Genomic DNA, 27,433 nt, shown 5'->3' on the forward strand with positions numbered 1-27,433 from the left:
ACGCTTTTACTTTCAGATTGGTATTGATTAACTACATTAAAAATAACATTCAACGTTTCCAACTCATTGATCATTACTTTGGTATGCGTTCTTAAAGCACAATATAAAACTGTATTTGGTTTATTCTGATTAGCCTATTCTGGTCAAAATGAAACTTCTGAAATCGGAAGTGGGCCATTTTCACCGCCAGTGTGAGCGCAGCCTTTAAGAGAGAGAGGTCTTGAATGAAAAAACACAAAGTGCGGCAGATTACAGAGAACAGGAATGCCATTGATAACCATTAATGATGAATAACCGTTGTTCTTAGGTAAGACAATAATGCTCTAACAAAAATACATACATTTTAAAACGCGATGAGGCTGGTGCAGGCCATTTTCAACCTGACCGTTTGATATATCTAAACTCACAACTAGACATTTCATTTTTTTATACATAAGAAATCAGTCTGTACAGAATAGATCATTCATTTTAAATACCCACATTACCACCCGCCCCGACCGTTTACCCATTTTACGCTATCATAGTATCCTCTGCCCCCCCCTCCCCGCCCCATCCCACACAATTCCAGTGCATTCTGCAGCAATAGAATCAAGTCTAATAATAATAATAATAATACATGATAAAGTCAATATTTTCAAAGTTCTTCACAAAGAAAGTACATTTAAAAAGCCAAACCAAAATTGTTACAATCCAGCAAGCAATCCGCGTCGGCGTTGTGTTTCGGGTCTCCTCTCCCTTCTCTCCTCCTCGAGTTCAGTCAATGTTTCTTTTGTCTGTAAATTGTAATTGTTCTTCCCAGAGTTTTGGAATTTTTGTGCATACCGGACATGGCCAAGTTGAAGTGCTTGTCTCCAATTGAAGGGTTCTGTATGGAGTGTGCGTTGAGTTGTGTCTAGTTCGGTATTCTGCAAAGTCTTTGATGGCGCGTGGGAGGAACTAATACCTAGTGGTTCTACTTCTAGAAATGGCAGCTAGAAGTGCAAGAGTCTTTTTTAATGACAACCCCTTCAGCGTGTATAACTCCTTTGAAGAAAAAAAAACAGTAAATCTTCCCTCAATTAGAAATGTCCGTCTTTGTTGGCACTCTTTCGAAGGAAGGGGTTTGCAGACTTGGGGAAAGCCTTAATAGGTTTTTTGGATAATCCCTGGTGATGGGGAAAAATTGACATGACAGGTAGGTTAGAGCAGCATGGATAATCAGGGGAGAACAAAGGTGCAGATGGACAGATGAGTGGGGGGGGGGAGTGAGATGTGCGTTCAGAAAATATAGCTATAGTCGTTCATTCGTAGAAAACGTCCTTTGCGAGCTCTAAGAGTCGTCTTGCGTGCCGAGCGACGCCGCGGATAGCTTAGCCCGGGGGCATTTCGCGTCATTGTTTTCGTGATCGGGAAGCCTCCGGATGGGCGCGGGCGAGGGGCAGCGCTTGGACGCGTAGGAGGGCACCTGGCCGTTCTTCTCGTCTGAAAAGAGTTGTTTAATTACGTCAAGGAAGTTACTCAACGGGCTGCCTACAGGGTGCACACACACAGAGAGAAGGAGGACAGAGGAGAGGGAGCAGAGGGAGAGAAGAACAGAGGAGAGGAGTGGTGAACACGGGGGTCACGGACGAGAGGAGGAAGACGCTTTGACTTGGAGGAGATCGGGCGACGGCAGCGCTGCAGATGCCGCGTGGAGGACGGGTTAAGCCATGCAGAAGTGTGAGCCTGCCAGTGTGATGCGAGCTTAAACCGGGGCGCAGGTGACAACAGGTAGGACGTGGGCGTGGACAGGAACCCTTAGGCTACACTTAATATACACTTTAATTTACACTTTGTTTGGACCTGGTTATGTCCTGTCCATGTTCTAGTACTAGTAAATATCTGCTTAAGTCCTCGGTCGTTCATTTATGGTGTAGTTTCCACACTTAGTCCCAGATTAGTCATAATTTATTATTACAGGAAGCTGAAAGTCATCAATAGTTTGACTGTTTATATGCAATTTTCCTCCTTTAGAGTTTTAATGACAAGTTTGTCCTGAACTTTGTCCATTTTACCTCTTTTTTACCATTTTTACCGCTGCACGTTACTAACATTATCAACCAGAGGTGGAAAGTAACGATTAACAAATGTACTTTTTAATGTTTACATATCTGTGCATGTAAATTTCACAGTGGATACTTTTACTTCACTACATTTAAGAGCAGGTACAAGTACTTTCTACTCGTTACATTTTTGTACTGGACTGAAAAAGAGAAAGTTTCATACATTATTATTATTTTTTTTACCACGTTCATGGTGCCATTCAAGGAGTTCAAGTTTAGAAACATCAAGTTTAGAAAGTTTAGAAACATTAAGTCAAAAATCTGCATGAAATAGTGTAAAGTAGAGTCGATTTTTTTACATCCGATACAAAATGTTGTATTTATTCCACCGCTGTCATCGACACCATCTGTATTTTAAAGTATTCCTGCGCCCTCCCAGTTCAGTGTCTGTGAGTCGGTGGTCAAAGCAGATGCAGTCAGCCAAAAGCGAGTCACACGACAGCAAATGACATCAAAGAATCCAAAACTCCTGGAAAGAAAACGCCACGGTAGCGCTCCCGCTTATTCTGTCCGTCAGTGTTTTCAGTGCCATTATTAAACACGGGCCTTGGAGGAGCTGCGATGATGGAGTCTGTCTAATGGGTGCTTTTTTGGACCGAGCCGAGCGTGAAATGTCTGGACTGAGCTCGGAGCCAGAAGACAAGCTTTGATCAACGCATTTGTGCACAAGAGTCTGTTATACACTCCAGCTAACAATGCAAGCGCGCAATTCAAATGCGACAGGACGCAGAAGCAGAGTTTTGCTACACTCACAGGAAGAAAACAAAAGAAAGAAAATGTATTTGTTTTTTGGTGGGTAACAGATGGATGAATAAAGCCCCAAACCAATACAAACAGTGGCTAATATATTCCATTAATAATACTAAAAAATCCAGACAACCCTGATGTGTATGCATAGTTCTGATACTTTACCATTATTATTAGTATTATTTGTCTTATGCCAGCTATTTTTATTATTATTATTTTATCTTTATTTTTATTTTCTTCCCTACATTCCCTATTAAGATGTGAGAGGACCTGTTTATAAGAGTTTTTGTTTTTGTTCATAAGAGTTCTTCTATTAAGAGTGTTTTTTTTAAACTTCCTATAAGTTATCTGTCCTTTCCTCCCGTATCTACTGCCTTGTAACACCAACATTTCCCCATGTGTGGACAATAAAGGCATATCTTATCTTATCTTATCATAATATTTGTTGTGTTTTTCTGCATTTTCAATAACTGATTAAAATGCTCTGGACTAAATTGATCATTTGACATTTCGCTTTCTGGTCGCTGCAAATGATCGTGAACAAACAAAGCAAAGTCTTTCAATAGAACTACAATTCTTTTTGTGCCCTGTGATACTGACCGCTTGAGGACTTAAATGAGATTGGCTTCACAATGAAAGTCAAGCAGGTTCGACTCCCGAGCGACAGTAATTGGTATTCGGAGCTCCCTCAACTCATAATTGCTTCTGTGTGGTCACTGAACTCGCCGCATCGAGGGAGGTCAAAATAACAGGGAGCCTTATCTTTGCATAATAAGGCGGGATTAGTGCTTTAAGTCTTACGCTATACGCAACATTCAAATGACAACGGCGTCTCTAACCTGACCAAAACAATAAATAACCAACGCAATGACATTTGACCACACTGGAACATAAATAATAACTAGACCTCAGATGCATCGTTATTTTGATAGCATGATATATACAACTTAAGTATGATATTTTGATGTATACAGGGTAAAACGCTAATTTGAACTATATTATTATTTTTACATTTGTCATCTAAATAAGTTGTGGCTCAAGTCTAAATGCCAATGACATCTTATCTGATTTTCTATTGTACATGATGCAATCGATTGATGAAGAGATAGAAAACAATGTAATTTAAGTTGTAAGTTTGTAAAATGTGGGGAAACACTTGAAAAGACCTGCAATGAATAAGGAAATAGCTGCTTGCGTTTTTAAGCGTGACCAGCAGGGGGAACTGGTGTCAAAGCTAAGCTAACTAAAATACTGGGCATAAGAATAAAAACTGTGTAAATTATTAAAATAGGATTAAGATGGGGATGCATTAAAGTGCATGTGCATTTTTGTTGATTTATTTTAACAGTTTTTAGTTTTAGACTTCATTTATGTTGACATTGTTCTCTGGATGTCGGTTTATTTCCATGCATTTCTCTTTTTTATGTGGGGATTTTTTGATGTCCAACTGTGTCTTGGTCAACCCCAAAACAGGCCCTCACTAGTCCAGTTGACTCTGAAGAGCTGCTCCAGACAGAATCTTTAGAGAAATACTGATTTCACAGATGACCTTATTATTGAATGATTATGTAAGCACGATTTCAATGTGAAAAGAAATGTAGTGACAGAGCGTTTCTGCGCCGTAGTCGCAGAGAGGTGAACACCGACAGGAGCGGAGTAGCACGTTTGCCAGGTGTGTGCCGTTGCTGCGAGGTACATTGCATTATGGGAACAACGTTGAGGTGAAGCGGTGTTGCCATGGCGACAAACCCCTCTCGGGAGTGTCTCGGTAGTAGAAGAATGCCAATCAGCGCTGCCTACTGTTGACGCCATCCGAAAGAAAACTACTGACCTACTCTCTGGGCCGCGAGCGCTGCCGGGGTGAACGGAAGCTAGAGCATGCTGCGGGAGCCATCGGGACGCCGGGCGCAGGGTTAGACCAGGCACGGGAAGAGGAGTGTAGGCCGAAGCAATGGCAGAGGTGGCCTTGGGTGGGATGGCCATGGGCGGGATGGGACGGATGGAGCGGGTTCACAGCAAAAAGGAAATATCTACATCGGCTTAAATGGCCTGAATTCAGATGACTAATTTTGAGTGGTTCTGTTTCATCCCCACTGTCATTCAGGACTCATAGAACCGTAGTTACTGTTGTTTTGACTATTTTAGATGCATTTCATTGCTAGGCGTAACTTTTAAAAAATGTATTCTAAGAAATTTTGGACTTAAACATTTTTTGACAGTATTTCTAAAACATGTTATACAAAGAAAAGACATGGGGAAGTAAGGGTGGGCAAGACTGATAAAAATCATATCTTAATATTTTTTTTGGAGTAGAGTGATTCAGACAATAACAATAATGTGTTTAATGTAAAATGTCTGTAAAAAGAATCACAAAAGAGCAGCAATATCACCGTATACACCTTAATGCATTTTTATCTTTAATCTGCTCTTTTTGCTGCATTTTTTACTATAAACGATACAATCCATATTCAAATTTTGCCACAATATTATCTAAAATGTGTTATATATTCCCCACTTCTGGTTACAAATCAATTAATCTAAAATAAGTCAAACTTCTAACATCTAGATTATACAGAATTCCTGTAATTTACCAATGTAGATACTTTTTTGCAGTAGTTTATAAATGTGTTTTGGTTAAAAATTAAAATAGAAGAGTCAATACTTACCAGTTAGCTGTTGGACCCCTGGCTGGTCATGTGTGCTTAACAACTGACCCTGAATGGACTCCACTACTCGCTTGAAACGCCGACTGGGCCCTGAACGCCACACAGGGAGAGACAGCACACAGATACTTATTTAATACAGATATAATGAGAAGGGGACAGTGAATAAGAACACTGCGTATGGAAATATACTGTGCAGTTTGACAATAATGCGACAGTGAGATGTTTACTCTCTCCTGTAGTGGTTCCAACAGTGAGTCATATTCAGAGAGCACGTTTTTTGGCACTGCGTTTATTCTCATCCAGAATCTCTCTCTTGCAGCAGTTCTCTTCAGCAAAGTTTATTTTCTATTTTAAGACCTGACAAAAATGAGACCGCTACACACTGTCTGCATCTAATAATAAAGTATTTCATCTCTCGTCGACCCAGAGAAGAAGGAGCTGAAAGCAGTGCTCTGATTGGCTACGCTCGAGTTGTCCAGTCGTAGGTTTTACTTCCTCGTTTTATAGGTGTGGAAGAACCAGAATATTCATGCGTGTGAATATTACCGACGTGCCAAAGGTTGTGAGAGCGTTGGACAGATTTAAAAGACGTGTCCGGTTTCGCAGTTTGAAAAGCTTGAATGTTAGACTATTTAAATTAGGATTACTTGTGCCACTATAGTCTCAGTTTGAACCTGTTTAGTTCAAAACAAAATATTTCCAACGGAGCCAGAAATTAGTCAGCAAAACAGCTGCTAAAAGTTTTAAGCTTATACGAACTTGAATCAAAGCCAAAGTCGCTTAACTCAGCAGTACAATCACTTCCGTTACACTGTAAACTCACAGTTACGCCTGATGGACGAGCAGTACGCTTCCTGCAGCTTTAAAAGTAAAAAAAAGTCTGCAGAATCAAAGTGCCTGATGAAGTGGGCGACTTGTTGTTGACCTGTTGTGGACATTACACAGTCAGTGGCACGGAACAATCGGCTCGCTCCGCAGCTGCCACTGTTTCTGTGAGAGACGCAGGAAAACTGTATCCGTGCGGCATGCATGATTGAGTAGTATGTAATCTCGCATAGCCAGACCTCATTTGGGAAGGCACGGGGCGCTCGGATGAGGGGGAAATCTTATCAAGCATTCAAAATGGGAAAAACTTTGAAAATCCGTAGGCAGCGTTCCTTTTGGCAAAGAAAACACCACCACTCCAAAAACTGCTCTTCTGGTGTATTTGCTGGAATGATAAGTTTATTTTTATTTTTGCATTGCCCAGGAAGTGGTTTTCATATTTTTCTTGGAGTGCCTTGACATCCTGCCTTCACCCCCTCTTGCTTTCCCGGTTATGAATAGCTTGAGAAACAGGAGAAACAAAATGAGCAATGATGCAATTATCTTATTACGTGGCTAGATTTAAAAGTTACAGGACAGTTTTGCGTTTGATGGCATTTCTAAAACCGATGTTGGATAAGGAAACAATTACAGCTCACCGCATGATGCTATAATTAAAAAAATAAGCCCATTTGCCTTATCTTTGTGTTCTATTTTACTTTTGACTGTTTAATGAAGTACTGCATTTTTCATCTGATAATTATTCCTCAAGGGATTCAAGTTTTTAAAAAAGTGAATCATTTAAAATTGGAAGAAGGAAGTCCCTGCTACTGCTACTGTTAAGATTAAGTAATTAATCAATAAAAATGAGCACAAACTTTACTACTTTTTTCCCGTTTTTTAACACACTGTCAAATTAACGCTTGATATCTTCCCGGCGGAATCTTAAAAAGTATAATTAATTACTTTTTACACTTTCAAGGATCTGAACCTGATTTGAATTAATACAAGTCAAAGATAAATGCTCTTTAAATCATGCATCATGTGGCAAAACCGGCTAAATAAGAAATACATTGAGACTGTAATATTTAATCTATGCATTCTACAAAGCAATTTATATAGTATTAATCAATAAAGAAACTACAGACTACTTTTGTCCAATCAAGTACATTGTTCGCTAAGGATCATGCTTCATATTTTGGTTCTGGCAGATTTGGGGGAACTAGATGGAAACGACTGCACGGGGCGATGTCACAAAGTGGGCAGACTGACGGCTCATATTAAAGCATGTTCCAGATTCACGCTTCAAAATCAGGCACAGGCCCTTTAAGTAACTAATTCTGCTGTAACTTGTGACAGTAAGTGGCGCTGGAGCCAGGTTTGAATTGGTCACAGTAGTAGATGTGCAAACACTTTCACCGACCGTCCAAAAGCTATTTATTCAATGAGCCCCAAAAAAATATGGGTGTTTCTCTCCATCTTCCTTCAGCCCTGACCTGAAAGCAAGATGAACGTGACCGAGTAGATGCCGTTCTCCTTGGTGGCGGCTGTGCTCTCCGTGTAGGTGATGTCGACCTGGAACTTCACGGGCTTCTGGAAAACCGTGGGACCTGCCGTGGACTTGTACTCTGCCCGGAAACTGGTCTGGGAGATGACGCTGTGGCTCAGGCTCGGGATCTGCGCGGGAGAGAGACGACCAAAGTCAAACAAATACTGTATTTTCTGGGCTTTTTTTCATAGTTTTGGCCCGGGTGCGACTTATACTCCAGAGCAACTTATAAGTGATGTTTGTTATTTTCACACTGGCAACCACAAGAGGGCGCTCTAGGCTCTAAGCGACACAGCACTTCCTCTTCCTCTGGAGTTTGTGGAGTTGTTTAGAAGTGACACAGAGGAAGAAGAATTCCATGGATTTAGTGATTTGGGGTAAAACTGATGCTTTGTTAAACTTGTTAGCATGTTCTTTATGCTATAGTTATCCGAATAACTGTTCATATGTTACGTTAACATACCAGACACTTACCACAGGTCGTTGTCTGTGCGTCATGTAGCTGAAGGTGTTAGCGTTAGCATATGTTCACCTATTCACCATGTTCTCTAATCCGTTATTATTCTAAAGTGCATTTCAAGATTAAATGTCTGTTCTTGGTCTTGGATTTTATCAAATACATTTCCCCCCAAAAATGCGACTTGTACTCCAGTGCGACTTGTACTCCAGTGCGACTTATAGTCCGTAAAATACGGTAGCCCAAACAGGATTACAGAGGTCCCGTCATTCCTTGTGCGTTACAAATGACAAGGTGAACAAGCCCTCATTAGGCCGACTCCGCCTAGGCATGGTTAAAACTCTAAGAAGATTATTGCCTCCGAGAGTAGCCAAGCATGCGGGCGCAACTTAAGCTAATGTAAGCTGAACATTTCGAGCTAAAACGAATTTGTGCAGCCGATGAGCAGGTGAGCCTCAGAATTGTCATGTGTGGGCATATTGTGGAGAGGTTTTGACATTCCATTAACGTAAGCACGCCGAGAGCTATAATTCCGCCAATCCGGGTGCCAATCTCCTGTCCGATACACCAGCCAGTGTTACCCCGGGGGGAGAAAATAGCTACCTCTAAGGAACGGAGAAACAGATTTGATACTGACCCACCTTGGCACCTTGTAAAATCTAAAATGCTGTTCTGGTCGATTTGGCACAGTGGATATAGACTACCTGTGTCCAAATGTTTGAGTAAACACATTTTAGGGAAGTCCCAGCGGGCTTGTCTTCCGTAAAATTATTATTTTTTCAATTTCTGAATGCAACGCTCAGTCGATTCACTGTATATGGAGGGCGCGACATCTATATGCTAATGATCAATGCACAGTTGATTTCTATTGACCTCCAGTGAGTCAAATAGAAGTGCTGATTGTGAGCACTTTACTGGATTGCTACGTAAATGGGCAGGGAAAAACATTAGAAAGAGGATGCGAATACAGCTTGGAAATACTCTGCAAGGGATATTTTAAATTGGTTAAAGGTGCACAATGTGTAGATTGTATTGCTTTGTCTAGAATGATTCAACGCGTGGCCTTTAACGTCTTGCATTTATCCAATTACAGGTTTTATTGCTGAAGAAAATCCTTTGCAAAAATGTGTTCTTACTGACGGCTTTACTGTGTCCTGGCAAAGCAAAAGTTACATAATAATAATGATGATGGCGTGACTTCAGACAGTTCATAATGATTTGAGAACTTTTAACTCGACCCATTACATCAAGATAATTGACTTTTATATGCAAATTTCCAATGTCACAAATGAACAAGGTAGGGGTGGGCAATATCTCAATATTCTAACAATATTGAGGTAATATTATGTCAATCCAAAAGAAATGTGTGGAAAAAATAACTTTAAATGTATTAGTTCAGGTTTGATTGGCTGTAAACTTATGCACAAAAGTTCAGAAATATCACCTTGTTGAACGCACATAACTTATATATTTTTTATTTTAAACTCACTAATTTTGTTGCATTTTTTTCCTATAAACGATATACACAATATTCAAATTTTGCATATCTTCAACACAACATTCTCAATAATATTTCTAATCTGTTATATTGTACACCGCTGCTAATACACATTGTTGTGCGGTGCCGGTTTTGCTATAATTACATGACATTACACTGTTTTGCTAATGTTTTGTGACTGTCTTCGCTGCGTTAACTGCTCAAAAGATAGAAATGTTTGCTAATCCGGCCCGTTTAGACCGCCATTACAGATATTCATTGATAAAAAACAAGTGGATAATCTATTTCTTGTGGAAACGCTTAATACTGAGACACTCATTCTAATTGCGGGTGCGTTCACACTTTTTGCACGCATTAGTTTGGTCCAGTTCGGTCTGGATTTAGACTTGGTTTGGTCCGGAGCTAGTTCGGTTTGGGGGTTTTGTCTCAGTTTAGTCCAAGTGTGACCGCACCCGTAAGAATCCACCAAGAAAGTGCCTTTACGATATAATATTATAAAGATCCTGTGCTGCCCTCCTCTGACTTAAACACTCATAAAACAATTGCCCAACATTTCTAATATATCCATTTATTTAAAATCCCACAAACAAACGACCAGGGGCAAAATCATAACATCCTTGATTGAAGTAAAAAAAACAAAACAGGGCAGGGAGCAGATGGCAAGGGACTGCAGAAATAAAGCAGCGCCAAATGAAATTAGCCGAGCTCATTCTGTGTGTGTACCGATAGGAACGCCTGAACGATGTCCGCCTTGATGGAGCTGAGAGGCTTGTCCCGGATGACGATGAAGATCTGCTCTTCTTTTTCCAAGTTGATGAAGTTACCGAACCAGGATTTTTTGGCAAGCCTGCGGGGCGACGACAAAAAGGCATGTTCATTAATGCAGAGTAAATGGAACGTGCGAGTGGCTGAGGGGGATTGGAGACGCAAACATGGAGCGCCCTCAGGTAAAAAGAGGAGCAGGAATAAACAGCGGCGGAGAGTTTTCATGACGTTTTGCATTATGGAGATCGGTGATGTGTTTATTTATAAGTATGCCCGTGTGACGCATCATCACTGAGATAAAAAAAAATTGGACAATGTAGTTCGTTAACGGCAAATGCCTCCGAGTCGTTCAAGACCGACTCAATAGCAACAAAAAAAATATTATAAAAGGTGGTTTTCTGGATTAAGTAAACTGATGAAAGTGTCCAATTTAACACATTTAAATTATACAATTGGTCAGGCATTAAATTCAATTGGTTTTGACAACATAAAACATGCAATGATTCATTTGTAGTATTTATCATCAAATATTATTACTGCAGTGGTCAAAATCGGCTCTGTCTGATGTTGATTGATAAAAAATGTTAGATTACTATATTTGATTTATGCTTTAAAATAACTCATTTCACAAATTTAAGAAGAGTTTTCTGTTTTTTGTATTGCTGGATCTCTATTTCAATCTATAATCTGGTGAAACCGACCCCTCCCAGCAACGAGAAGGTATTTCCAAGCCTTTTCTCTTCCTCAGCCAGGTGGAAATGGCCAAAACTAGACAGTCAGCCAAGCAAGCAGGCATATCTGGGCCATAGCTTCAGTTTTCAACCCCCTGGGAGCACATAGCATCCCACTTACAATCCCTACCCCCCCCATAACCAGCCTCTACCACCTCCTGCTGAACCGTGAGGTCATTACAGGGAACTCAGCGGGCCAAATCAAACATTCATGGAGTCTCAGAAGAACATCAGAGTATGAGGAGCGGACGTGTAGAAGAACTAAAATGTGATGTATACCCGTAGTTTGAATACGTACTGACTATATAAGATGTGTGTACTTACTCTGGGGAAGACTCTGGTGTGAGGCTGGACATCTCCTCTTGTGTCGGAACTGTCGGGCGATTCAAATATAAAAAAGTGTGGGGAATAAACGTAAGGTGTTAGACATTCAATACTTTCATTTAAATTGACATATTTCACATCATAATCATGTGCATCTTGATTTGAATTAAAGTAAGAGAAATAGTCACCAACAAGCATTTAGTTTGCTCTGTATTTTCTCAAATATCATACTCATTTTTTATTCTGTTTCTGTTAATCGGAAACACACTGCACTCAGATGCCCTCTTTTGGGGTCTTCATCTAGTTATAGTAATAAATTACATTAAAAAAATAAAAAACAAAAACTAAAGTGATCAACAAAGTAAACAAAGTAGTAGTAGTAGTAACAAAGTAAAAGTATTGTCAGAGATTGTGAGAAACTCCAGGTCAAACATGTAGTGGAGTAGAATGTACAGATACCTGCTGTCAGATAAAGTGAAGTAAAAGTATAAAGTAAAGTAGAAATGTATTTGGTAAAGTACAGATACCTTAACGTTTCACTTTCACATTCCTTTTCACATTAGTACTTTCCATTTTTATTCATATCCTTGCAAATATTCACGGCTGAGAAGACTCATACATGGACTGCACTTTATAATCCATCTCTCGGTAACTTTAACCCTTCATATTGGTTAGAGTAAGACTATATTTTGTTTTTTACTGTACCTTGTAGCTTTCTGCGGTGGAAGCGTGGCGATCCCAAAAAGCTGTTCTTGATGGTGTTGAGGCGCGTCCTCCAGGGCAGTCCTCCAATGGACGGGCTGGGCGGCGGCGTCGGGGTGGGGGTCCCAGACGGGCTGTCCTTGGGCGTGTGCACAGGGGTTCCCTTGGGTGTGGGGAGGGGGCTTCCTCTAGGGGAGGGGTGTGGGGTGACCTGTATCAGGGGGATAGATTTGGGAGCATGGTTAGTAAAGGAGGGAGAGGCGGCGGGTGCCACCGGGTGGAAGTGGTGCAAACGGATGGGCGACAACGCGGGGCTGAGGGGCATGGAGAGCTGGGGACAGGCCCCAAAGTAGGACCTTCTTGTCTGGGGGCTATTGGTGTAGGAGAAGGGGACATGTTTTGGGGTTGGAGGGGGTAACGGTCTGGAGGGGGAGGTGGGAGTTGGTGGCACTGAGGAGGAGGGATGAGGCGGTGGCTGGTCTGGAGACACCGGCTCTGATCTGATCACATCATTGGACGACTCGGGCAGAGGGTTGGAGCGTGTGGCTTGGAGGGGTTTGGGGACCGCGTTGGACCTAATTGGGAGCGTTTGGGTCTTGTTCAGCGACGTCGGCAGTAGCAGGGAGTCGCAGTCCGGGGTGAGGGAGTTAGGGGTGGAAATCCTGGCGCCGGTGCGAATGGGAAGCGGCTCCGGGGAAGGGCACGGGCTGGAGTTAGGGGACTCCGCCAAATCTGGGGACTGAGGCGGCACACAGAATTTTCGGACAGGCTGGGGTTATGGATCAATACAGGCACACAAGCAGGATTAAGGAAAGAAAAACAGGGAAGTATAGCCGGGGCAGGAAAGAGAAAGTGTAACAGAACAAATCACACAAGGCAAGACGACAATATCCAGGCAGGTCAGGTGTTTTTGAAGCGTTACAGAGAAAAGAAAAGGGAAAAGAAACATGCAGTTAGAGCATTCAGTGGCAAAAGAATCGACAGGAACGAACATAAAAACAGTGAGAAAACAACAACACTTGTTATATTAAATCATAAGGGCTCGAGCAGGCAGGGAGGCACACACACAAGTGCTAGACACACACCGCCAGCTGTGAAGACAATTTGTCTTTTCAATAACAAAAGGTGGATTATAAGATCTCACATTCGGTGTTTTGTTGATGGCTCAAATTCAAATGGTGAAATTGCCTGAGCAATAAAAGTTTCCTACTGCTCCCCCTGGGCAGAAATAACAACCTATTTTCTCTTGGTTTAGCAGGATACAAACGTTTAGATTAAGGTGTTGGGAAATCAATTTCCTTTTCAGATGAGCCCGATAGTGGGGCAGGGGAGCTTGGTGTAGGATTACAGTTAAAGGAACCCAAAGTTCAGCAAGCTAAAAAGGGACATTGTTTTTGTTATCTGGGGAATAAAAACATTAACATTTTGGAGACTTCAGGATGTGAGAAGATTATGAGAGAAGATCCTGGAAATCGCCAGTTGAATTTAGAATGAATAAGGAAAACAATGCTTCTTATTTTGTCCTCCCACAGAAGGCCACAGAGTGTTAAGTACAATGCTTTTGAATTATTTTAGAAAAACATTGAAGCAATTACTGCCATGCTGCACTATGCAATAATTTACTACTTTAGAACTTTAGAAATTAAGTAACACAGATGTATCTATAAATTAAGATCAAAATGTTATTTAAAAATAAGCAAAATGTATTAAATACATAAATATATAAATTATCCTTCCTAACATTTATTGTATACAGCTAGCCAAAATAACGTGTTATTTTTAGACACGCTCTAAATCCCTGAGGATCTTTTTTTTACATTGAAAGTCAAATCTTCTTCTACTTCCGACAGCGTGGTTGTGATCAGAGCCCAGGTTGACCCCACACGTGTCCCGCTCGGGCGTGAGTGCATGCAGTGGAGGTGAGGACTTACCCGTGGACTACTGAGAGGGCTGGTGGACAGACCAGAGGAGGCCCCGCTAATAGACCGAGACCTGTGGCAACAACACAAACCGGTAAACATGTGAACAAGCTCCATGTTCCACTTAACACGTGTGCAGCTTGGAGGTTAGCAAGAGGCTAAAACATATGGTGTTACTGTGCTACTGCTCCCTAGAAACACACCACCTAGAAACAGAGGCATTACTCGCATCAACTCCCGGGCAATCTCTCAAACCAATTATGCCACCAAATGAGTTTTCAATTTTGTTGGATAATTGCTCCACTTGGAAATCTATAGGCTAATTTACACTCTTAATAGTTTTAGTGTTTTTTGAATTGGAAGGAAATTTCTTGAGGGAACACGGCACACAAAAACAGTTGGCAAATGTAAAAAAAATACAGTTTTACTAGTTTGGATTTGGAGTATGTTGTCATTAGAGGTTCTCATTTAAAGCAATACCAGAGGAAAACAACAAAACGAAAAAACTGTAATTCAATGACCAACTTAAACAAGGGAAAACAAATAAACCAGCCAGAAACGTCCGATCCAAATAGTCAAAATAGCAAAGCTCAATCAGTTGAAAAGTAACAACTACTCAATTCAAGATTAATATTAACACTGCGAGTGATTCCGACTTATCTAGACGTTACATTTTTGCAGAGCGGAAAATGAGGAGGGACATTTGGTTGTGCTCTATTTCTCATATTTTCCTCACAGATGCCGTCAATAACCCCTATGAGCGCAGGGCCGGCTCCAAAATGAACAATCACAGGCCAATCTGTCTCCATCAAAAAGGCGCGCACACAAATATAGATATGTGCACGCTCTCTCACACACGCACACACACACACACACACACACACACACACACGCACACACGCACACACACACACACACACACACACACACACACACACACGCACACACGGCTGTCAACACAAGGAAACACCAGCTGCTCACTGTCACAACACTGTTCCTGTTTGTCATTCAGACCAGTGTTACCCCCTCCTCGTGCGCCTCTTGTGCTCTTTCCGTTTCATCACTCATGCATTTGGGAACATGTGGCCGGGCATAAACATTCAGGGGCAATGAATGCAAGAGTTTGGACCCGATGGCGGAGTATGGAGCAGTATAGTCCATAAGACATCATCCGGTTCGCGGTAAGTTTAGCAAAAGTTCATTTGCAACAAGAATGTGGCAGTTGAAGTGGTGAGTGCTCTTTACGTCACAGCTATACAAATATTGCGCCGCTTCTTCAAGATCTAGAGAAGAGTGAGGGTCCCTGATGGGCTGTAGTCAACATATCAGTACAGGGTCATGATGGACTCCTTGGGAAGATGTATATCGATACAGGGAGACATATCGTGGTACTTTTAAACTACATAAATTAACTATAAATTGCCAGGTTATACACTTCTTAACCTGTTGACTACTGCATTTAGTTTTGACTCTTTCATAGAACAATTGTATTCTGATATTAAGAGCATTGTGAACAAGGAAATTCCAATGTTATTCTTCAACATAATCATAACATAATTTAACGTTTAACACTAGTTTGACAGGATATCCATGTATCAGGACAAGCGACTTATCAAGCTCTGGACATTGGGATAACTACAGTACAGTGGACCCTGTATCGGGACACATATTGTATCATGAAGTACTAGGTGATGCTCAGCCCTAATCTCTTGGTACTGCACTGCATTTGTCCACTGCTGAATACAGGTCATTACAGTGGGGCCACCAATCAAAGTGCCAAGTGTTAACAGCAGTTAGATTACTTTGAAACAATGAATAAAGGTGTTGTATAACTTGTTTTATTACTCTGGTCAACCATGTGCTATAGTGCAGGTATTGATGTTTTACTAATTATGACTATTTGTTTGGTTGTTTAGTCCCTGCGGGGAAAATGTATTATAGTAATACACTAGTCAAGTGGTAATTTGTAAAGAGAAGTGTGCAAAATAATTACACGAAGAAGTGTAAGACTCCTTCTGTGTCATCACTACACAAAATGCCGGGACAATTTACAAGCAAAGACAGTTTTAGCATTAATCAAGGTGTAGTTGTATATCTTCATTTGTCAAGTAATAACTGTTGTGTAAATTAGATGAGATTTGGCCTCTTTTTTACAAAACATTTTTTTTTCGAAAGTAATGGAATTTCACCATGTCCAACCAGAAAGTAACTGCATGAACTTCACCAACATGTGTCAAATCTTCAATCCAATCATGATAACTTGTGCTTTAGATGAGTAGACTAACCTACATGTTAACTGGTCCAAATATGAATGAATAACTAAATAGTGTGACTATTACTGAACTATTTTTTCCCTCCACTTTGCTGGAAAGATAGCAACCAGAGGATGAGTACGTCCCTGGAGAGAATTTAGAATAGTCCAGGAGAAACAGCAGCGTTAAAAGCCACGCAAAGAGACGGGAGAGAAAATAGCGAACACCCACACTTAAGCTATTTTTACACGACTCCTGCTGGCCCCTGCCTGCGTGAAGTGGCTACATCACACGCAATGGTGCGCGCGCAAGGAGGCGACGTTCAGACAGCGTTGGCCCGGCTTTCTCCATCTTCCACGAGCAGCTGAGCAGACAGTTGCAATCATTCACCATTCACAGAGATGGGCCCGTACTGTTGTGGCGGCATTGTGCGCTCAGTCAGTCGCACTAACGCCAAATACGGTGCATCCGCGGGCCGTTTAGGAACATATTGTGGGAGCCGCCGGGCATCTGCTGGTGTTGGAAGAGCGGCCCTTATACTGTAGACGGCTAATGTTACAGATGGTGGTGCGGTACAGTAATGGGCTGCCAGTGGTGAGCATTGCTTTCATAGGGATGATAAATGGCACTTGACGAGAGTGTTATTATGATGTTAAATGACACATAGCAGTCATTTTGGCGTGTGCAGCGGTTTACGTACTGCGCTAAATGAGAACGTGGGGAATCAAACCTTTGGCGTGAGAACGTGAAGAGAAGAAATTAAAGCAAGAGACAAAATATTTATCGTATTTTCTCCAACAAAATCATTCTAAAAGTTTTTGGTACACAAAACATCTACTTGTGAGAAATATCAACTTGATTGCCGGTTAATCGCGATTACTGAGATCATGACCAAACGGTGAAATCTTAAATGTTTGTACATTTTCTTACATGTTACTATTTCGGTAAGTTTGTGGCCAGTTTTAGGAAATCAAATTTTCTGAAAGACAAAATGTGAAGTTAAATGTGAAAAAAAGTACTTTATGTCTTTTAGGTCTATTTTTTGGATAAATCATTGAATTAAATCGACTTGTTTTTGCTTCTAAAATTGTCACAATTATAATTCTATGGTTCTTCTTATTCTATTGTGACCTAAATAATCACAATAATTAATTAATCTAATAATCGAAGACATCCTTGGATACAAGTGAAAACAAAAATTTGATCCGCAGTTTATTGTTTCACATTTGTCTGCTATTGGTGGATCTAAAGTCCATCTCAGTGCCACAGTGTTTAGAATTGTATTGTAAACCCTGATGAGGAATTGTTTGATATGTGTGAAGTTTTTGTATTGGGAGAAGAAAGATGTTTGTCTTTGGCTCTTCCTTGTTCAGCCGTCCAAAAAAGTATTCTTGTGCAGTGGTGGAAGAAATACTCAAGTACAAACAATGACTCAAGTAAAAGTCAAAGTGTTTCACAGAGATTTTTTCTGATTACTATTAAAAGTGTCAAATGTAGAGATCTCGATAAAGAATTGAGCATTTTTTTGTTCAAAGGGAGTGACTTGATTGATATCTTGATTGATCAAGTAATTTTTATCTTTATATTTTTTGTCAAAACTTGGTCTTTAACTCAACATCTTCAGGCAGGATGTCACCATGAACATTTCAGACATTTCTTTCAGAACGTACAGATACCTAGTCTCAAATATAGTAAAGTAAAAGTAAAAAGTATCGATAGTAAAGTACAGATAACTAAAAAAGTACTTCTGTGATAATAGTTGTGATTGAGTATATACTATCCTAAAATACTTTCAAATAAGATAAGATAAGATATTCCTTTATTGTCCCACATGGGGAAATTTCATTGGTGAATAGCATATAATAATTATCATTGCATGCTTCTGTTTGCAAAAGTATTTCAGTAATCAACAAAATGAAGCTTTAATTGAAGTATTACAGTCAATTATAAAGTGTGTGTAATGACATCATGCACTTCCGAAAGCAAAGCGTCCCGTTCTTTGATCCATTATCCAATGTTTATCAGGCTAGAACTCACAGCTTTGTCAGAGGCGGCGGGAGGGACTGATGGGGGGTCTGATGTTGAGCTGGAGGGGTTGGATCTGATACAAGAGGTTTAGGGATGAGGACGTGGACCGGAATAAAATAAACATGAGCGAATGGAGATGCCAGGAGTCCAACTCAGAACATGCAGCAGCCAAAACCACAGGACATCCTGCAGGGCCAATGGAGCGGTGCAGTTCTCACATCAGATTTTATGTCTTCAAAGTGGTTTCAGTCATTCCTTTCAGTTCTCCTATTTTACTAATAGGTCCTGTGCAATAGGTCAATATAATGCAATACATATTTTATATCTGTTTTATTATTTAGAGGTAAAAGATTGTAAAGTGTAAAGCAAAGTTAAACAAAACAAAAAGACTAAACAAAAGGCACATACAAGACTAAATTGAGACGGCTAAAAACAATACATTTTGATTTTATGCCATTTTATTCCCTGCTTCTTGGCCGCTCCGCTTTCATAGCACTGAGCCAACAATATTCGACAATATTGCAGACTTTGAAGGAGATATTTATTCACCCAATGATGTATGTAGCCTTTGATAACAGTATTTATGATTAACAAGTGATTTAGTTCTCCTTTGAATGAGAGTCAATGTATATACCACCAGTCGAGTGTCAGCGCCACGATCAAAACGCTGTAGGCCATTTCAGATTCCATTTCCGCTCACACATTTGGAAAGGTATTCTGTCAAAATGTTTCAAAGACAGTCGGCTCCCTGACACGCTCTGATCTCAAGTTCAAAATGTGTCCGGCCCTGTCAACAAAAGTTTTCTGCTGCGAAGAGATAAAGCTCAGACTGAAGGCAGAAGGAAGGAATTAATAATGCAAATGTTAGATACGAGACAACCACCAACTGAGTCAAACATCTTAGAATCTTATGTTTTAAGCGGTTTATTAAAAAGTTAAGCTGAGTAAAATATGAAAAGACAATTAAATAAAACTACCCAATCGAGCTGAGTAAAGCCGTCTGTGTACAAGAGGATTTTTAGCCTGGTTTTAAGCCTGATTTGCTTCTTTAGAAGTTTGGGGAAGCGTAGCCTGAAAAGAGCTCGAAACTCCTCGTGTCTGTGGGGTCAGTGCGATGTTAAACTGCAGAAATAGCACAGACGAGACCAACACATCCATCATCACCATCCAACGTGCTCCTCAACTCCAGTGAATACACCGCACCAACGGCTTTTACAAGCAGAATGTAATCCAGTTTCTTTCTTTACTTTTCTCTGTTACTAAGAGCGCATGGAAAAGCGTATATCTTTGTATATTTGTTTTCATGAAATGCCCCATTCGACACTTGTATTGGGTAATCTTTCTCAGAATCGGCGACGTTTGCGTGTGGTGTCGTTGTCTTTCATGTGAATGTGAGACAAATAACCGGTGCAAACTGTCCTAGTGTCTGTGGTCTGCACATTTTGAGTCGTCTCTGAAAATCCTCTTGTGTGCATCAAACTTTATATACCAAAATCAATGTCTCTTATTTGAATTTTCCCTTTACATCATGGACACAAAAATAATACTAATCAACTGATCAGAAAGGTTACACACCTTTGAAGTCACATCTACTTTTTCAGTTTTTGTTGACAACCCTTGACGATCGCTGTTGGTGATTGATTACATATCGGACCATTAAGGTTTTAAGAAGGACTCGAGGGGGACATTTCCGAAGGTTATGACTTTTGACGAGCATTTGCAAATCAAATGGCATGCTGCATATTGCCCACCCGCAGCACCCACATTAGCATAGCAATTTCGCACAAAGTTGGGGGCCGTGAGGGACTGAAGGTCAGCTGCACATGGGGCACCACAAGATAGAAAGGCAAAGCTAATGATAGGGATTTCATCTACACACTTGCACTGCGGTGAGCTATAAACAAACACAGATTCAAAATAGCACAGAGGAAAGATGCAGGGGACCTTTGGAATAACTCCCATTTACTCTCATTGAGATTTATACAAGTCGGCCTAAAGGTCACATGTGATAAGGCTCCACAGTGATGTATGCAGCTTTATAAGATAGAGATCTGATAAGGGGAAGATTGTGGACGTGAGGATTTGGGGCTTTGGCGCACAAAAAGAGGTGCTTTTCCAAAAGAGATAAGACTTTTTTTGGACCTGAGGAGAGTGCAAACTCTTAAAAAGATTGGAAACGAATTTTGGTTCCACTGAATAATCAATTGCATTTCAAGTTTGAGAGAACAGATTTTGTTACCCATGAGTTTTGATGTTAAAAATTGTAGCTGAAGTCAAAGATTCCCTTGGACAGACTAATGAAGACTTGGCCAAGGGCGACTACGGCCTTTTTCACATTTCACTGCTCTTATGAGACGCCATCGTTACAGGGACAAATTGCATGATGTGTTTGCAAGATCTATTTGAATCTGAGGTTAATTTGTGAAACATTTAAAATGAAATGTGTTAAAATAATAACATATTTAATTGTCAGGTTTAATATTGCCTTTCTTAAACACATACTTGGTCTACATCAGGATTAGCGCTACAGTCTTTACTACGAGCCTGTAAAGTGAATAATATCAGGTTGGAATTAATTTGAGTTGCTAGGGAGACCTCTTCTGCCATGTAAATTCGACTCGGCGATGGCACTGTAGATAAACTATATGTGCCTCTACATGTCTGGCAGGTCTGAAGGTGTCTCCAGCTCTCAGCCTATCGTTAGGGAGATCAGGCCAACACTTCACTGCGATTCAATCTCCTTCACTGTCACAAAATGTCAGCACCTCTGAGCTCAAACGCACCTCGCCATGATATATATATATATATATATTGGTTGTCGTAGCGAGATAGAGAAATAGGTTTCAAAAATCTGCCTCCACCACCTTGAGGTGCGTTGTTGAGATTTAACATTTTTGGAGAATGTAAAAGTGCTATGTGTGCAGAAGTAAAGTGGGGCACAGAGTGAGAGAAACTGATTATCAATGCAGTAAGATTGTGAAGGGGCTATTACATAAAAAAAAGAGGATGGAAATAGCGAAGAGCTTGGACTCTGAATTGCAAATGGGAAACTTTTGCCAATTAAAAGTATCAAACTCTTGAAACATGTTTGTCATATGAATAAAAAGGACCCATGCATCATTCCACAGCCACAGCCACGTCTCTCTAGCTACGGAAGGGAGCGTCCTCGTCAATACCTTTCTTCTTTGCTGTATTTTGAATTGGCCTCGGGAATCTCCAGGCTTTTACTGTACACTGATTTACTACAGAGACACAGAGCAGGCAGAACGTCAAAGTGCTGATAGAAGACTCGGTAAATCAAGCTGGAAAAAGTTGTGAGTAAGAGGTAGGAAGGGAAAGGCATTTGAAGATGTAAGACTTTGCAAAGAAAGCCAGAGGTGGGTTTTTCACTAGTCGACTGTAACAAAAATCCTAGAAAAATATGTTAAATAAAAAATAATAAAAAAACTATTTCAGATTTCCATTAATGATACAATTTATTCATAAATAGTCTCTATCTAAAAGCATTTAGTCACAATATTTCCACCCTAATTTGGTTGTTAATGTGCAGTATATAAAACTCTGCTGAATAATCTATAACTTAAATAATTATTGGTGACAGCCCAATTTCTTGTCTTCTCTCTCCATTGTGGTAAGTTTTTTTTGTAGCCACAGCTGCCCTTGCGCTGACTGACAGAGAAGCAGCTGCTAATCTGCACAAACCGCCTCTCTGACCTGACACGTTACATACTTAAACAATGTGTCTTGCTCAAGGGCACAACAGCCGTATGCACTGGTTAAGCAGTCAACATTGCCCCACTTCTACATTTATGTCATTCCTTTTAGTAAGATTTTCTGGTTACAGTATTGCTACTCAAACTGTAAACTTAATGTACTTTCACTAGCAGTAGCAGTTAATGTACTGCTACTCAAAAGTAACTGTAAACTTAATGTACTTTCATGTTGTCCCGTGTATGAAATGGACAAAATAAACTTTGATCTAATGAAAAAACATGAAGTCTACGACACCCACCTCTGGACATCTCTCCCATTATTGAGGCCATTGCCCATATTCACAATTAATACAGTTATTTTCTGGACTATAACACATTTCTCACCCAGTGATAGAGATGTAATGAGTGGCCGTGTTTGGGGCCCACCTCTGTCCATGCTGTGTCATATCGATGGCCCTCCTGGCAGGGACGGGCGACCCCCCGTCTGTGACGCTCAGCACCTCCATAGACTTCCTCTCGGGTCTCCTCTTCCCGTGGCGGTTCAACATGGGACTGTCCACTCTCTTCTTTGGGGGATCTAGTGCAACAACACCCAAGAATACATTACCCACAATGCACCTGGGGACTTCACTCTTTGACGGAGAAACTCTTGTGTTTGTGAGTGATGTTAAGCCCCGATGGCACTGACATTTAACTAATACTGAATAGCTAATGCCTCCCTTTCAGACCTTAATCTAATGGCCGGCGTATTGACTGTATCGCGTTCGCTCGAGAGGGTGTCCATTCATCAAAATGTCGCTATCGGAGCAGGCACTGCCACTGTCAGAAAAATATAGGACAGCACCAAGTGCAAGTTTAGAATCTCTCTATCATCCAGGTTTTTGGCTGGGAAATAGTGTGAATTCTTTAGCTAGAGTTTTTCATGGAATTTAAAAATAACTATGTCCTGTAACAATGAGAATATTCAGTGACACAAGCTTCTATTTCCAAAAAGCAGAAATCTTGGAAAGGAGGGTTGGGTGGCATGATAAAAACATGTATATATATTTTTTCTCGTATTGATAGTCTAATTTAGTGTTGTCCTATATAAAACACAAACATACAAAAAACACAACCCATTTAGTATGCATTTTTGATGGTAACACGCAAGAATTTATGTTAAAATGTATTGTTCTGACTTTATTTTGTCTTTCTCACCAACTTCATTGCGTGGAGGCAGATTCTGGTCCTCCTGACTGGGATACCTCTCCTTACGATCCAGCAACAGGAAGTAGATCATCTTTTCCTGGTTGTCGCTGGAAATAGAAAAGCAAAAAAAAAGACAATCAATATGTTGACTTATTGAGAAATTAACTTTTCATGACATTTTCTGGCGGGAAACCTGTCTAAAGCCCGGAGTAGAGTAGCTGGATTAAAGTTAAAGGTTAAGTTTAAGGCACACTTTATTGTCTGCATAGGGAATGCATAAGACAGCCCAAGAATGAAATAACGTTATATACTTTAATAGAAGATTAGTAGTTTATTACACACGGCAGACTGAAGGGTAAATTGGGAGTGAAAAGTGGGAGTTTTGATTTAACCAAGCACACTCACAGTAAGAATACATGTAAAAATAATAATAAGAAAAACCCTCTATAAATCACTGAAAAGCAGGTTAACAAGCAGGTTACGAACACTCCGTCAGAAAAGTTATGTAGTGCACCTTTAATATTTGCGACAGAAGTTAAAAATGTTAAGAAGAAGATAATAGTATTGTTTTATAACCTTTTCTCAAATTATGTTGCTTCACTTCACCAAGGAAGAAATCAAAATCCAGAACATGCGGGCAAAAGCTGAAAAGAGGATGTGAATGTGATGGACCATTAAATATCTTATTACCGTTAAATGTGTTTTTGCAGTGACGACATTTGCATTTCCAAGCAATGCAGCCCATATGAAGTTATGATTTGTAATGTGATAATAACTTCACGTACCAGTAAGATGAGTTAAGCATAACAAAATCCCCCAAAACTTTCAATACAACTATTTTTTTCCAACCAACTCCAAGGAAATGTCAAAATCATTGTGATCTTAAAAAACGCCACATACCACAAAGCTATAATAATGGCCAATTTTAGCATCTTTGAGAGTTTGTAAGAGAATCAAAATATCACTTTTTTACTTCTACTTGTCAAAAGGAGCAGCTTCGGGGGAAAAACAAACTGTGTGCCATTCGTTTGCATAAGCCAAAGGAATGAGGTTTGGCTGTAATAAAGACAGATTGGAAAGCAGCGGGAGGCAAAGAGACAAGGACCTGCAACTTCAGCTAAAATCAAGCAGCGAAAGCACATGGAGATTTCCCCCCGTCCGGCGCTATTACAGGCCACTCCCAGGAGAGAAGAGCAGTGGAAGACACAGTGAGAGGGCAGAGTGTTGAAGGAACGTGCACTTAGGATTAAATAGAGCAGGATGAGGATATGTTAAACACTGTAATAGCAGATAGGACGCTAACCAGACGTGAATAATGTGTGCAATGCATGGGCAAATAGAACACATTTGGTAGAACAAGTACTGATATGAAGAATTGAACTGATTCTGCAGAAAAATGCTTGACAGCTGCATTATTTCAGCTTCAAGAAAGGAAAATGCTGAGGAAACCCACACCGACAAGGGTAAAACACACAAAGTCACGCAAGTCCGGTCTCACGTTACACAATGCACTTTGGTAGTAATCCAAAAGTAAAGTGTTGGACAAACTGAACACTATCAAGCGCAGCTTGATCTGAGCGAGCGCAGCTGTTAATTTGCGGGTCAATGCGAATAATTCACCTACTTTCAAAATGTTCGCCATTTATTTCTAACGTTTTGTTTACCGCCCCCAGAAGTAACTTGAACTCTGACATCTACTGATTCAGTGTGGCCTTGCAGACTTTATCTTGAAAAACATCTGATAACAGCCCAGCCAGCCAAATGTTGGGACTGGAGAAGCCAATGCGAAGTATCGATATAATGTGAAGTACCGTATTTTCCGTACAATAAGTCGCGCAGGAGTATAATAAGAAAAAAAACGTATATAAGTTGCACTGGAGAATGAAATGCTGTTGCAAGTGTGAAAGTAACAAATAATATCACATATAAGTCGCTCCGGAGTATAAGTATATAAGTATAAATATAAGTATAAGTAGAACCCGGCCAATATTATGAAAAAAAGGTGCGACTTATAGTCCGGAAATTACGGTATCAATGAAATGCTATCTGAACCAACAACCCTCCAGTTTGTACCCCATCACTCAACCCACTGCACTATCTTACCATTTAAAAATGTATAATTCATTTTTTACTATATGTAAATATACAAATACAGAAAAACGTAACACCCATGACCATCTGAAGTGCAATCCTCGCTGTGTTTGGGCACAAGGATCAAGCGTGGAGCCCTGTAAGTGCTTTGTGATAACACTTTAGTGATGTATGGCTTGTGTCATAGAGACTGGCAGACACAGTGGGTTTCATAAAAGCCGGGCTGAAACACAACTGACTCAATGCAGCTCTCAAGCAATCCCTTTTTATCTCCGGCTCTCTTCCACTATTTCATCACCTTACCCTTTCATCCTTCCTCACCTGTATAATTCCCATTCCTATCTGCATTTATTCTGGCTCTTCCCGTTCCCATAACTCACTTCTCGGCGAGCAGGTCTTTGAGCAGTTTGTTTTTGTCCCTGAAGCAGCCCAGAGAATGCATGCTGTCCAGGACGTCGGGGTCGATATCGTCCGATGAGGGGAGGCTCCGGATGGTCACCTTCCTGGGCACGGGCTGCTCCGGCTCTGGCTCGTTCTTGCCCGCTCTGGGGACAAAAATAAAAAGACACAGTCAGCAAATTGTTAATAAGAACTAACACAGCATGGAGAGTGTACTGTGTTGTAACCTTAAATAGGGCGTGAAACCATGGAAAGTGCTGAATATAGAAAAGGGCAATTACATTTAAGTTACTTGTAGACTCAGATGAGATTCAGTTGGTATAATGATATTGGTTTGTAAAGTATTCATGAAGGACACAATTACCCATTTATTGGTACAAAACACAGACACCAAATGCCACATCCAATGGTCTAATCATAACTATTGTAAAGAACTAAACCTCACACAACTTATTACCGCTCCCACCCGACCTGACCCTAAAAACCCACTTAAAGCAATACTGGATATTATCTTAAGAAATAAGCCTCAGAATTATCAATGTAGTGGTGTCTTTTGTCTTGTTTTTTGTTACCACTTTCCCATTAGGTGTGTGCGGGACATAAAATGTTTTAAATATGTATTAAATAACTGTTAAAAGATAAGCATTTTAATGAGCGAGCGTTTCTGTCTGTTCTATATTTAGTGACATTGGTTTTACCACTAGTATTCTAGAACCCAACATAGCACTGGACTATTCCCATTAAAACATTTAATGATATGATATGATAATGATAAACATGCCCCTTTTAAAAGAGTCAGGGTCAAAAATAAGAATAATCCTTGGTTCTGTCCAGACATTGCAGTATTATATCATGAATTATATTCTAAACTAGAATGACAATCATTGGATGTAAGAAGAGAACAGCACTGCCTTTTGTTTATAAGGCTCTAGTTGGCATCAAGTTTATTGCACATCAGTTCAGGTATTCACCGTTTGAGGTCTCAGGTCATTTTTATCTTACAATCCCATCGTATCAACACAGAGACAGGAAAAAAGGCTCTAAACAACTTTGCTCTCTCCCTCTTTTAATGATTTTAAAGCACTGGTTAAAGACTACCCTCAGTGCCAATGCACTTTTATATCATTTCATCACATATTGTATGTGTAAATGTGTTTTTATGCATTTGTTAATGTTATTGAATGTTTTGTTTGTGTTTTAGTATCCTGTGTTTGTTTGTAGTTTATTTTGTGTTTTAACGGGGACCTATGAAAAAGAGACATTTTCTCATTGGGTTTTCCCTGTATAAATACATGAAATGAATGAATGAATCGAACCTCCACATTTTCAGATTGGCATGATTGACAAGCTCCACACATTAACCAACCAGAGAAACACTTGTTTTGTTTGACTAAACAAACAAGATAGTAGAGGAGTTTTCGTCCGCATTTGAGATTTTTTAATGCTGTGTATTTTAGTGCTGTGCATTTCGTACATATTCACAACATTAATATATAGCACCTTATTTATTATCAAACCG

General features: G+C 40.2%; 1 protein-coding gene across 9 annotated transcripts in view; it reads right to left on the reverse strand.

Moving 5' to 3' along the window:
• Positions 1-541: 541 nt before the first annotated feature.
• The window catches only part of brsk2a (BR serine/threonine kinase 2a), a 183,208-nt gene continuing 156,316 nt past the window's right edge, over positions 542-27,433 (reverse strand). The window contains exons 10-20 of one of the 9 annotated variants that reach the window (XM_072435467.1): positions 25,896-26,060; positions 23,434-23,531; positions 22,621-22,813; positions 21,700-21,765; positions 14,256-14,316; positions 12,328-13,093; positions 11,623-11,671; positions 10,526-10,649; positions 7,795-7,975; positions 5,495-5,584; positions 542-1,145 (exon numbers count right to left, since the gene is read on the reverse strand). In XM_072435467.1, the coding sequence (XP_072291568.1) occupies positions 1,123-1,145; positions 5,495-5,584; positions 7,795-7,975; positions 10,526-10,649; positions 11,623-11,671; positions 12,328-13,093; positions 14,256-14,316; positions 21,700-21,765; positions 22,621-22,813; positions 23,434-23,531; positions 25,896-26,060 (1,816 nt within the window). In that variant the 3' untranslated portion in view covers positions 542-1,122. Of the gene's footprint in view, positions 1,146-1,179; positions 1,462-5,494; positions 5,585-7,794; positions 7,976-10,525; positions 10,650-11,622; positions 11,672-12,327; positions 13,094-14,255; positions 14,317-21,699; positions 21,766-22,620; positions 22,814-23,433; positions 23,532-25,895; positions 26,061-27,433 lie in introns of those variants that run through there. The other 8 variants (XM_072435464.1, XM_072435463.1, XM_072435469.1 and 5 more) reach the window with 8 other exon arrangements.

This window comes from Eucyclogobius newberryi, unplaced genomic scaffold (assembly GCF_026437365.1).
Source record: "Eucyclogobius newberryi isolate DKJ021-1_F unplaced genomic scaffold, fEucNew1.0.hap1 SCAF_7, whole genome shotgun sequence".
NCBI lineage: Eukaryota > Metazoa > Chordata > Actinopteri > Gobiiformes > Gobiidae > Eucyclogobius > Eucyclogobius newberryi.